Source organism: Electrona antarctica, assembly GCF_951216825.1.
Source record: "Electrona antarctica genome assembly, chromosome: 6".
Classification (NCBI taxonomy): Eukaryota; Metazoa; Chordata; class Actinopteri; order Myctophiformes; family Myctophidae; genus Electrona; species Electrona antarctica.
In genome coordinates, this window is record NC_136811.1 from 6,698,645 (window position 1) to 6,713,966 (window position 15,322).

Here is a 15,322-nt window from a genome sequence, read left to right on the forward strand (position 1 = left end):
AGAGAGAGAGAGAGAGAGAGGAGAGAGGGGGCGGCCATGAGGGGGAGGTGTTAGAATGGTCAGGAATTGGTCAGGGAAGCCAGTTTGTCTTTAGACAGGTCTTGTTTTAAGAGCTGAATGATAATGAAATGTAAGAAAAGCATGAGCTATGTTCGGGGCTCTCCCCAGGTTGGCAGAGGAATAGTCTCTTGAATAGTTTTCATTTAGTTTTAGTCACATTTTAGTCACCCGGAATGTTTTGGTGTTAGCCTAGTTTTAGTCGACTAAATGTCATTGGCGGCCTTGATGCCGTCGTAATGACTGTTTTGACACAACATAGCTTGTAGATCGGCTATTTTCAGCATGCAACTAATTGTAAAATGACTTATACTGGATCTCTTGTCCACTAGTCCCTTCCTAACATTTTTAGTCTAGTTTTTATCTGTTGACGAAATTGTCAGTATATTATAGTCTTAGTTTTAGTCATCATAGCTTAGTCTTCATTTAGTTTCCATTTAGTTTTCGTCAGTGAAAAAAAGGTATAGTCGACGGAACATTTTTCGTCTCAGCATTAGTCGACGAAACAACACTGGTGGAGAAGAAGAGTGCGAAGCGGCAGCCGATTGGCTGCGGCGCTCACCGATGGTGCAGATGATGCTGGTGTTGCGCGCTGTGATTGGCTCCTGGTTGATGTCCAGCAGACACAGGTGCTCCAGGAAGGTGTCGGCCATGCTGGCGTCCAGCTGCTGCTTCTGGATGAACGAGTCCGGGAGAGACACGGCCTCAGAGTAACCTGCGCAGACGAGCTGCATGCGCAGACACAATGACATAATGAAATACACAGCCTATACCTGCGCAGACGAGCTGCATGCGCAGACACACAACGACATAATGAAATACACTGCCTCCGAGTACCTGCGCAGACGAGCTGCATGCGCAGACACCACAACGACATAATGAAATACATGGCCTATACCTGCGCAGACGAGCTGCATGCGCAGACACAACAATATAATGAAATACATGGCCTCCGAGTACCTGCGCAGACGAGCTGCATGCGCAGACACAACAATATAATACAATACATGGCCTCCGAGGTCTGCGCAGACGAGCTGCATGCGCAGACACAACAACATAATAAAATACATGGCCTCCGAGTACCTGCGCAGACGAGCTGCATGCACCATGCACAGACACAACATAATAAAAATATGTTTTTATTATGTTTTATATGTTTTATTATGTTTTATTATGTTTGAATCGTGAATCCTACTGTCCTATGACAGTATAGGATTCAAGGAAAGCTGAGAGGGAGACAGCGTAGGAGAGACAGACAGTAGGACAGCTGAGAGACAGACAGCGTAGGAGAGACAGACAGTAGGACAGCTGAGAGACAGACAGCGTAGGAGAGACAGACAGTAGGACAGCTGAGAGGGAGACAGTGTAGGAGAGACAGACAGTAGGACAGCTGAGAGGGAGACAGTGTAGGAGAGACAGACAGTAGGACAGCTGAGAGACAGACAGCGTAGGAGAGACAGACAGTAGGACAGCTGAGAGACAGACAGCGTAGGAGAGACAGACAGTAGGACAGCTGAGAGGGAGACAGTGTAGGAGAGACAGACAGTAGGACAGCTGAGAGGGAGACAGCGTAGGAGAGACAGACAGTAGGACAGCTGAGAGGGAGACAGTGTAGGAGAGACAGACAGTAGGACAGCTGAGAGGGAGACAGTGTAGGAGAGACAGACAGTAGGACAGCTGAGAGGGAGACAGTGTATAGGAGAGACAGACAGTAGGACAGCTGAGAGGGAGACAGTGTGTAGGAGAGACAGACAGTAGGACAGCTGAGAGGGAGACAGTGTGTAGGAGAGACAGACAGTAGGACAGCTGAGAGGGAGACAGTGTAGGAGAGACAGACAGTAGGACAGCTGAGAGGGAGACAGTGTAGGAGAGACAGACAGTAGGACAGCTGAGAGGGAGACAGTGTAGGAGAGACAGACAGTAGGACAGCTGAGAGGGAGACAGTGTATAGGAGAGACAGACAGTAGGACAGCTGAGAGGGAGACAGTGTGTAGGAGAGACAGACAGTAGGACAGCTGAGAGGGAGACAGTTTAGGAGAGACAGACAGTAGGACAGCTGAGAGGGAGACAGTGTAGGAGAGACAGACAGCTGAGAGGGAGACAGTGTAGGAGAGACAGACAGTAGGACATGCTGAAAAGAAGGAATGTGTAGACAGGAGCAAACGAGAGCAACAACATTATAAATTAATATTCAGCCTCAGCGTCGTCTCGATAAAGCACTCCAATACAGTGTGTGTGTGTGCGTGTGCATTCGTCTACATGCGTGCCAATAAAGTAACTCACTTCTGGATTGCCTTCGCCACCTTAGGGACCACCCTTGCTGGTCCATGAGGAATTATACCAGTGCAATGTGGATGCCCCTCACGTCCTTTGCTATAGAATAATCTAGCGTAAGTGCATCAAATGGTACTATGGCGTATGATTATCCTATTAAGACCTGAGACGATTCTACAAAGTCTTCTAAATCCTGACAGTTCCTGATATGTTTCTGTGTATCAGTGGTGCTTTTTTCATGTCAAGGACCCCCAAAAATCCTATGTAATTCATGGCCACCGACCCCCATCTGAGGTTGGGGTTATTCCAGGAACCCCTCAGATGCACAAAGAGATGAGTTAAAAAACGTCGGCTCCGAAAGAATATATTCATTCAAAGATTTGCGTCCACATTTTCAAGATTTTTCAAAAAAATTGCAGATCTACAAGCTCGTAGCGCGGCACTCGGTGCCGCGCTACGAGCTTGTATAGATCTGCTATTTTTCAATAGCTAAAGTATAACAATGATTATTAAAACACCAAAACGGGTTCCCGTTCAGAATGGGTTATGGACTTTATATGTAACCTTCCTTGTTTAATTGGCATTGGACTTTGGGCGTACACCTTTGGCATGACGATGCACCGAGCGGCGCAAAGGGTCAGCGTTCCCCTATCCCTGCATGTGGAGTTCACTGTCCTGTCAGATTTATCACACACCTTTTATTTCCTTTGTCGTGTGTCTTTTTCTTTGACCTAGATATTACACCCGGCTGCACATGCGTCAGGATATACACTGTGACATGTTCCACGGCTGCACACACACACACGCAAAAACATATGGCACGCACGCACGCACGCACGCACGCACGCAAGCACACGCAAAAACATATGGCACGCAGAAGCACACATGTATGCACACAGAAGCACATGCTAGACACTATATAGAACAACTACGAGGACATACATATTCATAAAGACTCATCATGGGTTCAGTCACATGACCACAAGGGCACACGTGTTGCACATGTACAAGACAGGTGCAAGCAATTACTTGCCCCCTCCTCTCTTTCGCACGTGCGTGCGCGCGCACACACGCACGCGCGCACACACACACACACAGAGAGTTGCTGTTGGGCAGAAACCTCTTTTTGTGGGTTTTTTATCGTAAACTAATGCCACATCATACTACAGCATCGCACACAACAGCATCAAAAGTGACACACCATAAAGTAAAAGAAATTAGAGACATGGAAGAAATTACTTATTTGGTGAGGCTACAAAATGAGCAATTTGTTAAGAAATGGACGCCCTTCGCACGCATCGAGATTTAACATTACAAAGATTGATGGACCCCCCCCCCCTTCCCCCTCTTTCCTTTTCTTTACTTTATTATTTTTATTCTATTTTATTTCTTTCTTTATTTTATTTCATGTCTGTTGAATTACTCGATCAAGATGTTGTCTTTCATGTTTACATTTCTTCTTTGTTATTGTTGTTAGTATTATTTATGATTATTATTTTTCAAATGTGTTACTTTCTATGTTGCTGCTGTCTCCTTGGGGAGACAATTCTGTATTGAAGAACTGAATGATGATATATGATGCATATGTATAAAATGTATTGTCTACCCCGGCAAGGACAATAAAAACAATAAGTTGAAAAAAAAAAAGTGACACACCTTCAATCTCTCAAGAACAGATTCCGAGCTATACTGTATAACGCGGACGCCATACTGAATCAGTCGGGCAGAGGCATTAAGAACGTGTTTACATTGTTGTGGGAATGAATTTGAATCCTGAAAATTAACAGTTTTGTTCTGACACATAGGGCAGTATTATGCGTGTCTTAAGTACCAGGTCTTATTACTTAACTTAAGACCTGGAGGCGTGATCAATGCCATTTGGCTATTCTGAGTGGCCAAACAGCATTGACCATTAAGTTAAGTCATAAGACCTGGTACTTAAGACACGCATAATACTGCCTGCCCATTGCGTGTTGTTGCTACAACAGAGGCTGTAAATAAGGAATGGATATGGATGCGAGCGAGGCGGCTACAGAGATGCAACCTGTCAGTCACAACGTTCAAGCCTCTGTGGCTCCCGAGAGACATGCAGGGCAGTGTGGTTTTTGGCAGCAAATGTATATTTTAGTTATAGTCATAGTCTTTGGAATGATACTTCATTTAGTTTTAGTCACAAGTCACCTGGAATGTTTTAGTGTTAGTTTAGTTTTAGTCGACTAAATCTACAGTTGATTTAGTCGAACAAAATGTATTTTAGTGGGCCTTGATGCCGTCGTAATGACTGTTTTTTTCACTTGCTGAAAATAGCCGATCTACAAGCCCACAACGCGTCGCAGCACGACACGTTGTGGGCTTGTAGATCTGCTATTTTCAGCATGCAAGTGTAAAATGACTTATACTGGATCTCTTGTGTAGTCCCTTCCTAACATTTTAGTCTAGTTTTTATTTGTTGACGAAATTGTCAGTATATATTTAGTCTTAGTTTTAGTCATCGTAGCTTAGTTTTCATTTAGTTTCCATTTAGTTTTCCTCACTGGAAAATGGTAGTGGACGAACATTTTTCGTCATATAGTTTTAGTCGACGAAAACAACACTGATGCAGGGCCAAGTTAGCCATTGGGGCCAGCGGGGCCATTTATGGCTCTCAGGGGCCCCTTCGGGGAAATTGGACGACGCGGTACTGGGTTTGAGGCCCTTCATGAGGCCGTTGATTTAGTTAAATGTAGGTCAAAGAGATGATAAAAACACAATGTCACACATTTCTAACCCTAACCCCCCCCCCCCCCCCCCCCCCCCCCCCAAGACAAAAAACAAATTACCGGCCCAGGGGCCCTTGCGGTGGGGGTTAATCTGTCCCTGCTGAGAGAGAGCTGATAGGCCTGAGCTGATAGGCCTGGGTGTGTCCCTGACTATACCAGGAACACTACCACACCGGCTCAGTATACACACATTGGTCCTCATTCACAACGGCGTTTACGATCATACCGTTACGTAACGTGAGCGGAGCGTGAGCGGACAGGCATTTACGTCGATTCCCACATTACGTGGGAATTCATGAACTTCAACGTGAACTTGACGGTGACGTCGGATGGTCGGAATCTCCGCTAAAAGCTGCGCCACCTCAGAGGGTCGTGTACTGCTTGCGTAGATTTATTCAGAAGGCTTTAGTCTTCATTCTGAATCAATTAAAAGTCCCCAAATCTCAGATAAAATATGTAGGCATTTGTCCAAAACATTGGTCAGCACATAAAAAAATGATAGCTTATATAAAAGCCAAGTATCACTTGGATGCCTAAATGCATGCATTCTAGAGGCAGGTTAGTCTAGAGTCCCATACAGAAACTGCCCCTGCAAACCCGACACCTTTTTATTTATTTATTAGGATATTTCTAGCATGCGCGATTGCGCTGCACTTGACAGCTTACTACTCGCAGTGCAACGCGTTGTGAGCTTGTAGATCGGCTCTCGCGGACTCGCGCTGCATGTTAAAAAACAAACTCACAATTATAATAAGAACATACACTTATCTGCATTCTGCACTGTATACGAATTCATTGGAAAATGAATATAACGGTGCGGTGAGCCCGGCCCGGACAGAACAGATTATTTCTATGGTTCACAGACATGCAAGTCCACATTATTGCATCAGCGCGTGCAATTCGGCCAGTCATAGTTTTAAGCCAGTGCACCTTAATTAATTATAATATGGGGAACTTATAGCTAGGCTGTAGGCTACTACATTGATGAGATCAATCCAGTTTGGTGCCAAATGTCTCGCGAAATTCGCGAATCATTTTAATATGACGACATCATCATAAATGAACCTGCACTTAGATCTGACAAAGAGGAGGCTCCCCGCCGTATATGGTTGAAATTTTAAATAGCTATAGGCCTATGCCTACGTGTCCATGATCAGAACAAATCCATTCTCCACATATGGCATTCAGACAGATGACAGTGAGATGATATTAATCTATTCCCCGCATGAATCAATGCAGCTCTGATACAAATATCGGATATATGTTTTACCTCTGCAAAGGTGTGAGTGAGCAATTGTTCAATAGAAAAGAAAAGGCTTTATAATATAATTGCCAAGTATACGCTAGCTTGCTGCCTTGGTCCCGAACTTAAATAAATAAATGGCCAAGCTGCATTTTATACCGTAAGTCAGCTTGACATTGCTGCAGCGGTGCGGAGCAGCGTTCACCGTTTTGTAAGCTTGGGAAAATGATTTATATAGTTTAATGGTAGGCTATAGACAATATAAAGAATCACGCACAAATGTAATGGTATATGGATGTAAAAAAAGAGACTGCAGGTGGTGGTCGTCGCTCCGGCGCTTGACATGGTCAGATCATTTTCTTTTAATTTCCTAATATAGCCTAATTTCTTTCCAGCAATCATTTTTATTTTAATTTGTGAAGCCACTATACTGGAAAATATCATTATTTTGTTGCATTCCGTCAGGAGGACCTCTATTTCGTTTGAGCTGTAAGGCCTTCTTTTTTGTTTTTTTTACTGCTGTCTGCTGAGTCATGCTTGACGCCTTTTATGGTGTGAAATGGGGCGTGGATCAATGCAAATGAAGTTATCCGCTGATTTTCCGATCATTTGGCACCCGCTCGCATTCACCTGCGTACCTCACAACATACACCTGCGTACCTGTGGTACACACCGCTCTTTGAATTGCACGGCAAAACAACGTTGCGTGATCGGACGGAATTTCCCGCATCAGTTTACGCTTCCGTTCCGCTTCCGTTACACTCTTGCGTATTTCTCCTTTGTGAATGAGGACCATTGGGTCATACTGTATACTTATACAATATATACTGATAACCCGTTCACACTACTGGGCCATACAGTGCTAATAATCAGTCTACGACATCATCTGCAGAAGTTATGCAGGAACGCCTATACTGACTGACTGGCAAAAAAACTACTTTCTGGCCTCGACAGCCCGTACATCCAAACAGAAAAACAATAATCTTTGTATTAAACGATGTTAAACTCACCAACATTGCAGCTGCATTACGGAAAGCTTGAATAATCCTCATTGTATCTGTAAAGTTGCTGTTTCATAAAAATCCACCGTAGACATGTTATGAGCTACTTTTTCCGCCAATACATTCCATGCAGGTGATTATTCTTCTAAGTGTCCGAGTTTGGAAGCGCTCGTTTTCAATAACGCAACGTCCTGCTGCCTCCTGCATTATTATATGTGCAATTTAGCAACAGGTGGTGGTGCGCATGGACCGTTGAGTGATTTCCATCAAGCACATTCAAATTAAGCTGCACTCACATATAAAACACAAGTGTCTTGTGTTTGCCTTGGGGAGAGGTGGGTGACAAGGCAGCTGCAATTAATTTCCAATGGAAGTCACATGGTTTGAGGAGACAGCCCTGTTTGATGGCTGTGTGTATGCTCCATGCTGCTCTATGTGTTGCACTCAGTCTAGTCGGCAACTGGCGGCCCCGGGGGCCACATGCGGGCCCCCACCTTCAGTTAATGTGGCCCTCAGGTTAATATCAGAATACTATGATTGCGAACACAGTAAGCCATTACTATGTAACCCTGCAGGCAGTGACACGCTGCCTGCACGCTGTGACACCACCCGTCCGCCACCAGAGGGCGCAGCTGTATCACACACACAAAAAAGAACACGCACACACAAATACACGCACACACACACAGTAAAGTACGCAATTTATTCTAATTGTTGTTATTGCAATTTACGAGCTGCGTTCGCTTCCCGCATTCGCGCGTCTTACTTGTATTATTGATTTGCAAACATGACCCGCTTTAATTACTTAATTACTTCAGCTCAAAACGCATCAGTAATATGCAATGTGGCCCTCCATCAAAGTTGCCGACCCCTGGTCTAGATGGGGGGGGGGGGGGGGGTGGTTCGTGTCCCGTTGGATGCATATATATATATATATATGCATCCATACATCACGGTTTATATTTCGAGGAAAAAAAGTGAAATATCTTTTTTGAATATTGGTTTGAAACATTTCAAATACAAAAGGAGGTAAAGAGGCAGACGAGCCGGGAATCACGTTTTGGCTGAGGCGGCGTGCACACAGAGCCTCACTCCTATAGCCTAGCCTGTTGCTGACTAATGTACAGTCTTTGGAGAACAAACTTAATGATCAAATAAACAATGTTACTTGTGGTGTTACTGATGGCAGGCGCACACACACACACACACACACACACACACACACACACACACACACACACACACACACACACACACACACACACACACACACACACACACACACACACACACACACACACACACACACACACACACACACACACACACTATAAGCAGTGTCTCTCGAGGATGTTGGTATGACATCGGACAGGGTTTTCAGAGTGCATTTATCCAGGCAGGATGGTTCACTCAGTGATCATTGATGGTGAACCTGCACACAGCAAAGACTAAAAATAGAAAGTCAAACAGGAGCCCCAACCCGTTTGGGAGCCCACCCTGACCGTATTAAATCAATAGGCAGTGGTGGAAAAAGTACTCCATTGTTTTACTTAAGTAAAAGTACCAATACTGCAATTTAGAACTACTTCGTTACAAGTAAAAGTACGGAATTGATGTACTTGTAATGTAATTTATGTACTTAAAGACAAAGTACTAAAAGTAAAAGTATTCATATTGCAGAATGTCCCATTTCACAAGTTCAAAATGTGTAGAAAATCAATTGAAAATAGCCGATATACAAGCTCTCATTGAGAGCTATTTTCAAATGGCCGAAATGTTTAGGGTTGAAGAGGTTAATGTATGTTTTCTAATCAAAATTAAAATCGCCAAAGTAACTTGTAACAAAAGTTTTCAAATAACTAGTGAAGTAAAAGTAAAAATGTTGGCTCCGAGATGTAGTGGAGTAGAAGTAAAAGTACTGGAAATTGGAAATACTCAAGTAAAGTACAAATACCACAACATTGTACTTAAGTAAATGTACTTAGTTACTTTCCACTACTGATAACAGGCTTAGTCAGAAGTACAGCAGGTACAGCAGCAAGACGAACGTGGCCGAATTTGTTTAATTCAACTGCAAAACTCCAACGATATAAAAGACACTTTACAGTGTAGGTGATTTAGCAAATCCTCTCATCCAGAGTGACACGTGAGAAATCAAAGAGAATGGGGGCACGACGCAGCCTATAGTCAACAAATGACAGACTGGGTAAATAAGTAGAGTGCTGAGTGCACAGATAGAGAATAGTGCTTCCAAGAAAACTAGGACATACCTGGTAAACACATCCAACCTGGCGTCTGTCTACCCCGTTTAGACCTGAGGACGATTCTACATAATGGGCAGTATTTTGCGTGTCTTATAAGTACCAGGTCTTATTACTTAAAGGTATATTCAGTGATTTGACTTAATCTAAATATCACTTATTTTTTCTTTTTTTCTGGATAATCCACCCTACTATAGAGTGTGCTGCCCATATAAGGAGTTCCTCCATGTCCCCAGTGAGCCCCTGGGGGTCAAAAACCCCTAGTTTCAGTTTTGGTGGCGGGTGGCAAAGCCTTCATCCAATCTGGATGAGAGGGGCCTTCCTCCAATCATGATCGAGTGGGGGCGGGCCTTGGTGCACATGCTATTGGCCTGTTGCACTTCCCCCCACTGTAGAGCGTGCATGTGCACATTTTGTTACCGGGGCGGACTGGGTGGTTTTCCAAATCACTCCAATCACTGAATGCTCCTTTAACTTAAGACCTGGAGGCGTGATCAATGCCATTTGGCCACTCAGAATAGCCAAATGGCATTGACCACGCCTCCATGTCTTAAGTTAAGTCATAAGACCTGGTACTTAAGACACGCATAATACTGCCCAATGTCTTCTAAATCCTGACAGTTTTCTGAAAAACCTCATGTTTCTTTATGTCAGTGGTTCTCCAACCTTTTTCATGCCAAGGACCCCCAGAATTATCTGTATTTGGCCGCCGACCCCCCTCTGAAAATATATTGTCCCAGGGACAAGAAGCAAAGTTTTGAGTTGAAAACGTTCGCTCTGAAAGAATATATGCATTCAAAGATTTGCGCCACATTTTCACGATTTTTCAAAAATAGCAGACCTACAAGCTCGTAGCGCGCCACTCGGTGCCGCGCTATGAGCTTGTAGATCTGCTATTTTTCAATAGCTAAATTATAACATGTTTAAAACACCAAAAGGGGTTCCCGCCCAAAATGGGCTAAACAACATACTATGTAAACAACAGTCTTAGAGTTTTGTGGTCGAGCAAAGCTAAAAATCGAGAAATTACGAGAACATGAACAAGCAGTCAACATACGTAGGTCTGACCTATAGTCTATACTAGCATTAGCCTCACGTTGTGATGCTAATATACCACTGCGTTGCACTGCGCGGGCCTGGGCCAATATGCATATAGAGCACCGAAGTCCTGACGTAATTCGCTCATCCCCTCGATTCCCCCTGGTTCACAGGAAGTCATTTCTCTATGGAGAATAACATGGGCTCGTCTTAAAATCGTTTCATATAAAAATAAAGAAGCTGTCTCGGCGTTATTGTCAGAGATGAGTCTTTGTTTCGTTTATGACAGTCAGTCACTCATAGTCCGTTTCTAGCGAAAATGTAACTAATTCAGCAGCAGTAACAATAGCGTTTTCTCTCAGTCAGTTGACTCTTCATATCCATATGAATGAAGCGGCTGGGGTGACATTTTCAAACCCAGTCCTTATACGAGGCGATCTAAAATCCCTCTATGGGGATTACAATGCAAATAAAAAGTACATGAACCCTCTACCGATATTGACGTCAGACTTCGGTGCTCTATTGCAAAGGCAGATGAAGGTTGTACTGTACTGTACTGTACTGTACTGTACTGTACTGTACTGTACTGTACTGTACTGTACTGTACTGTACTGTACTGTACTGTACTGTACTGTACTGTACTTGTGTGTGTGTGTGTGTGTGTGGCTGCGCAACAGTAAACAGGTCAAAAAACACTATTTCCGTGCTTAGACATACATACATACAGACAGACAGACAGGACAGGCTAGCACCACTCAAAAACGATAAACATATTGTTTTATTTAAAAAAAAGGGCAGGTTTTTAATTCAGTCTTACCAGAAGCAGGGATAAAACATATCCTCGTCTGCCATGAAAATTAATAACCAGAGGGGGGGGATATCGAAAGCAGATGCATGGATCCCTCCGCCCACGCCGAGTGTTGATTTCGTCGACTAAAACTAAGACGAAAAACATTCTGGGTGACTAAAATACCCCTAAACTATTCAAGTTTAGAGACTACGACTAAAACTAAAATCAAAATGTGCTGCCAAAAACAAGCCACCAACTATATAGTCATTCCTCTAAAACATGCAGAGGAAGTGTTTGATGTCAACATCCTCGTTAAGTCCAGATGAACAAACGGATAATTAATAATTAAAAAAAGTTTCATCCTGGAACCAACCTTGACCATGAGTCATCATTATATGAACTGTCTGAAGAAGCTATAACTCATTAGGAAGAGAGCGGTCGACTGTCACAACCCTGATGGTGTCAAAAATATACCCTTTCACGATTTAAAAAAAATAGCAGACCTAAAAGCTCATAGCGCGGCACTCGGTGCCGCGCTATGAGCTTGTAGATCTGCTATTTTTTAATAGCTAAATTAATGGAGTGTAAAGGCCAATAACAGTAATACCGCTAGTAATACACATGCACACGCACGCACGCACACACACACACACACACACACACGCATGCACGCGCACACACACATACACACACGCACACACGCACGCACACGCGCACACCAATCATAATTAAGTTATAACCGAGTCCACTTACCCATTCCTGAGTGTGAACTGTCGTGTTGTTTTAGTGAGAACGACTCGTCGGATGCAACCGGTTCAACTATCCTCTATACTGTGTGTTCTTCTGAGTGACCGGTCAACCTGTCACAGACATGTCACATCCGATCTCTCCACCCTCTCAGCTCCATATTTGGAGTGACACTCACTCACTCACTCACTGGATGAATGGACTGGATCAATGCCATGGACCTTTGTGTTCTAGGAACTGAGAGGCCTGCTGCATGCCCTATAGTTCAGAGATTCCCAAACTTTTTTTTTTACCTCTGAGTCTATAGACCCAAAAGAGAATTATACAACAGGTCGTTTTTCGAGGAAGCAATCCGATTGGTTGAAACAGCTTTCTAGCCGTGCTTAAACCACGATAATGGCACGGCTAATCAAAACAAAGAATTCACACTGCGTGAAAAGAGGCAATTATGGGCAATTATGGGCACTAGATTTGCCCGTAAACCTCAAGTTTAGCAGCATATACAGTAATATACGGTAATATACAGGTGTGATGGTACAATTTGGGAGTTTACCGGAGTTTGTTGGAAAGTTTAACGGGAGTTTCCTGTAATATACACAAACACTGAAACTAAACGTAATGCACATCAAACTAAAGGTTGTTGAACATCAAAAGGTTGAGAGTTATTTATTTATATTCAGATGTTCTGGATAAGAATCAGTTCATTTTAGCCCATTAACCGTTTCAGCACTAGCATTTATTGAAAAATTAGGATCTAATTCACGCCAGCATTTTTTCCAGTCGAGCTCTTATTTTGAAAAGCCACAGTTCCAATCTGCCGGAAGTATATTATCCTAGGACGCTCAACGGAACCGAGACAGGCCTTGTTTACAATATGAATCCAAAACGGAGCTCTGGAGAGCTCCACATCGTCGGTTCTGTGCCGTTAAAGAAACGCTGTTTTGACCAACATGCCATCTGGGACAAGGAATAGGAGATAGGCTACAGGCGATTGAAAGAAACGGATGGAATGGATTATTATGGCGACGACGATCTAAGATGGACGATCCAGTGCTGTGCTAAAAACATAGCTAGCTAACCGGCTAACGTAAGTAGCATTATGGCTCGATCGATCGAATGCACTATAAAAGCGCAATTTCCATTAATCAACGGCAATGGCGGTAAGCGTTAGTATCAAAATTAGGCTTCAATTGGCATTAATCAACGGCAATGGCGCTGAAAGTATTAAGACCTGAGGCCGATTCTACAAATGCCTTCTAAAATCAGTAGTACTCACACTAAAGACTTTTCAAAAATGTTCAAAAATTAGCCAACTCTAAAATGACACAAATGCTTTCCCGGTTTTAATGGCTTAATAAAAATGCAACAAAATTACATGCACGCACATATCTCCCACACCAAGTGATTACATATAGTGCATGACCTAAATGTGTCAACCATTTTATGTCCCAAAACTCAACTTTGTTCTCCCCCAGTTAATGTTTCCACGACCACCCCCCCCGACAAAGTTAAATCTAAACTATAGTGACCCGTCGTCCGTCCGAAATCTGCTGAAGTATTCACTTTCAACCTCGTGTTCCAATTTTGGCATGTCATTAATATAGGCAAAAAGACAGATCAAGCGTTACAGCGAAAAATGTTAAAAACAAGAAAAACTAGAAAAAGTGCCCTTCTGGGCACAGGTCTCCACCAGGAGCATAGGAGTGTGTTTGGCAAAATGTTTAGGAGTAATATAAACATGTTTATTTGTTTGTTTCTTGCAACAATTTTCTTCATTTTGTTGAGGAAATGCAGAGCCAGATCACTCATAGCATCTCTGAGGATAGAATTCTGGGTGAGCAGGACATGTGCAGCATTTTGTACAAAACGGGCTACTCCTGAAAACTTTGGAAGGCAATCTTAGCTAATCAGTGTAGAATCTGAGAAATCCAACAGGCTCGTCTTGATCACATGACTACAGAGATCATGTGTACCGATTTGCGTGAGATTTGGATGAAATCTGTGCGACTAACATAAACAATGCGTTTTGCAGAAATCGGCCTCATGGTGGCGCTATAACCGGCAGATGTGGAGGGATGCAGGGAAAATGTTTGTCCATGGCCTCTAGGGAGTGCACATACATACGTTGTATACAGATCGATGCAGTTATAGGTAAAAACAGGAATTGGCCTGTTATAGCGCCACCATGAGGCTGATTTGGGGGAAAAAGTGTGGCATGTCGTCCTCGGCCTAGTGGAAATGTGCGTGTATAATTTCATGGAAATTGGACACTGTGTTTGTGATTTGTGGCATTTTGTTCGAAACGGACCAATCATGTGAGCTTTGGAAGCCAATCTTAGCCAATCAGGATGGAAGATTGGAAATTGTGCAGATCCGTGTTGATCACATGACTATGGAGATAGGGTATACCAAATTGTGTGATGTATGGATAAAATGTGTACGAGTTATCTACAGAAATGTGTTTTGCCTAAATCGGCCTCATGGTGGTGCTATAACAGGCCGTTGAGGAATATTTGGGGCAAAGGTTCGTCGTTGGCATCCAGAGAGTGTGTGTGCACAGTTTGGCATGGATCGGGATAATGGTGCCGGAGATTAGCTGATAACGGACGGACGGAAGGACGGAAGGACGGACGGACGGACGGAAGGACGGACACACGGACGGAGTGCAAAACATACTCTCTCCCCATGCCTTCGGCCTGGTGGAGACAAACATACTCTCTCCCCATGCCTTCGGCCTGGTGGAGACAAACATACTCTCTCCCCATGCCTTCGGCCTGGTGGAGACAAACATACTCTCTCCCCATGCCTTCGGCCTGGTGGAGACAAACATACTCTCTCCTCATGCCTTCGGCCTGGTGGAGACAATTATCAAAGTTGTAAGTATACAGCATGAGTCTGGACCATTCTGGACGGGAACCCCTTTTGGTGTTTTAACTAAAGCATTATGTTATACTTTAGCTATTTAAAAATAGCAGATCTACAAGCTCATAGCGCGCCACCGAGTGGCGCGCTACGAGCTTGTAGGTCTGCTATTTTTGAAAAATCTTTGAATATATATTCTTTCAGAAGACTTTTTCTTTATTTCGACGTCAGCCCTAAATGGGCTAGACCGACTGTAAACATCTATGTCTGTCCAGACTCTACAGCAGGGC

General features: G+C 43.6%; 1 protein-coding gene across 1 annotated transcript in view; it reads right to left on the bottom strand.

The window, feature by feature from the left end:
• Positions 1-12,180, bottom strand: part of LOC306924903 (pyruvate kinase PKM-like) — a gene marked incomplete at both ends in the record, with an annotated part of 37,833 nt that extends 25,653 nt beyond the window's left edge. The window contains 3 exons of the mRNA XM_079503586.1: positions 620-772; positions 956-1,030; positions 12,177-12,180. Of these exons, the coding sequence (XP_079359712.1) occupies positions 620-772; positions 956-1,030; positions 12,177-12,180 (232 nt within the window). The remainder of the gene's footprint in view (positions 1-619; positions 773-955; positions 1,031-12,176) is intronic.
• Between the last annotated feature and the right edge of the window lie 3,142 nt (positions 12,181-15,322).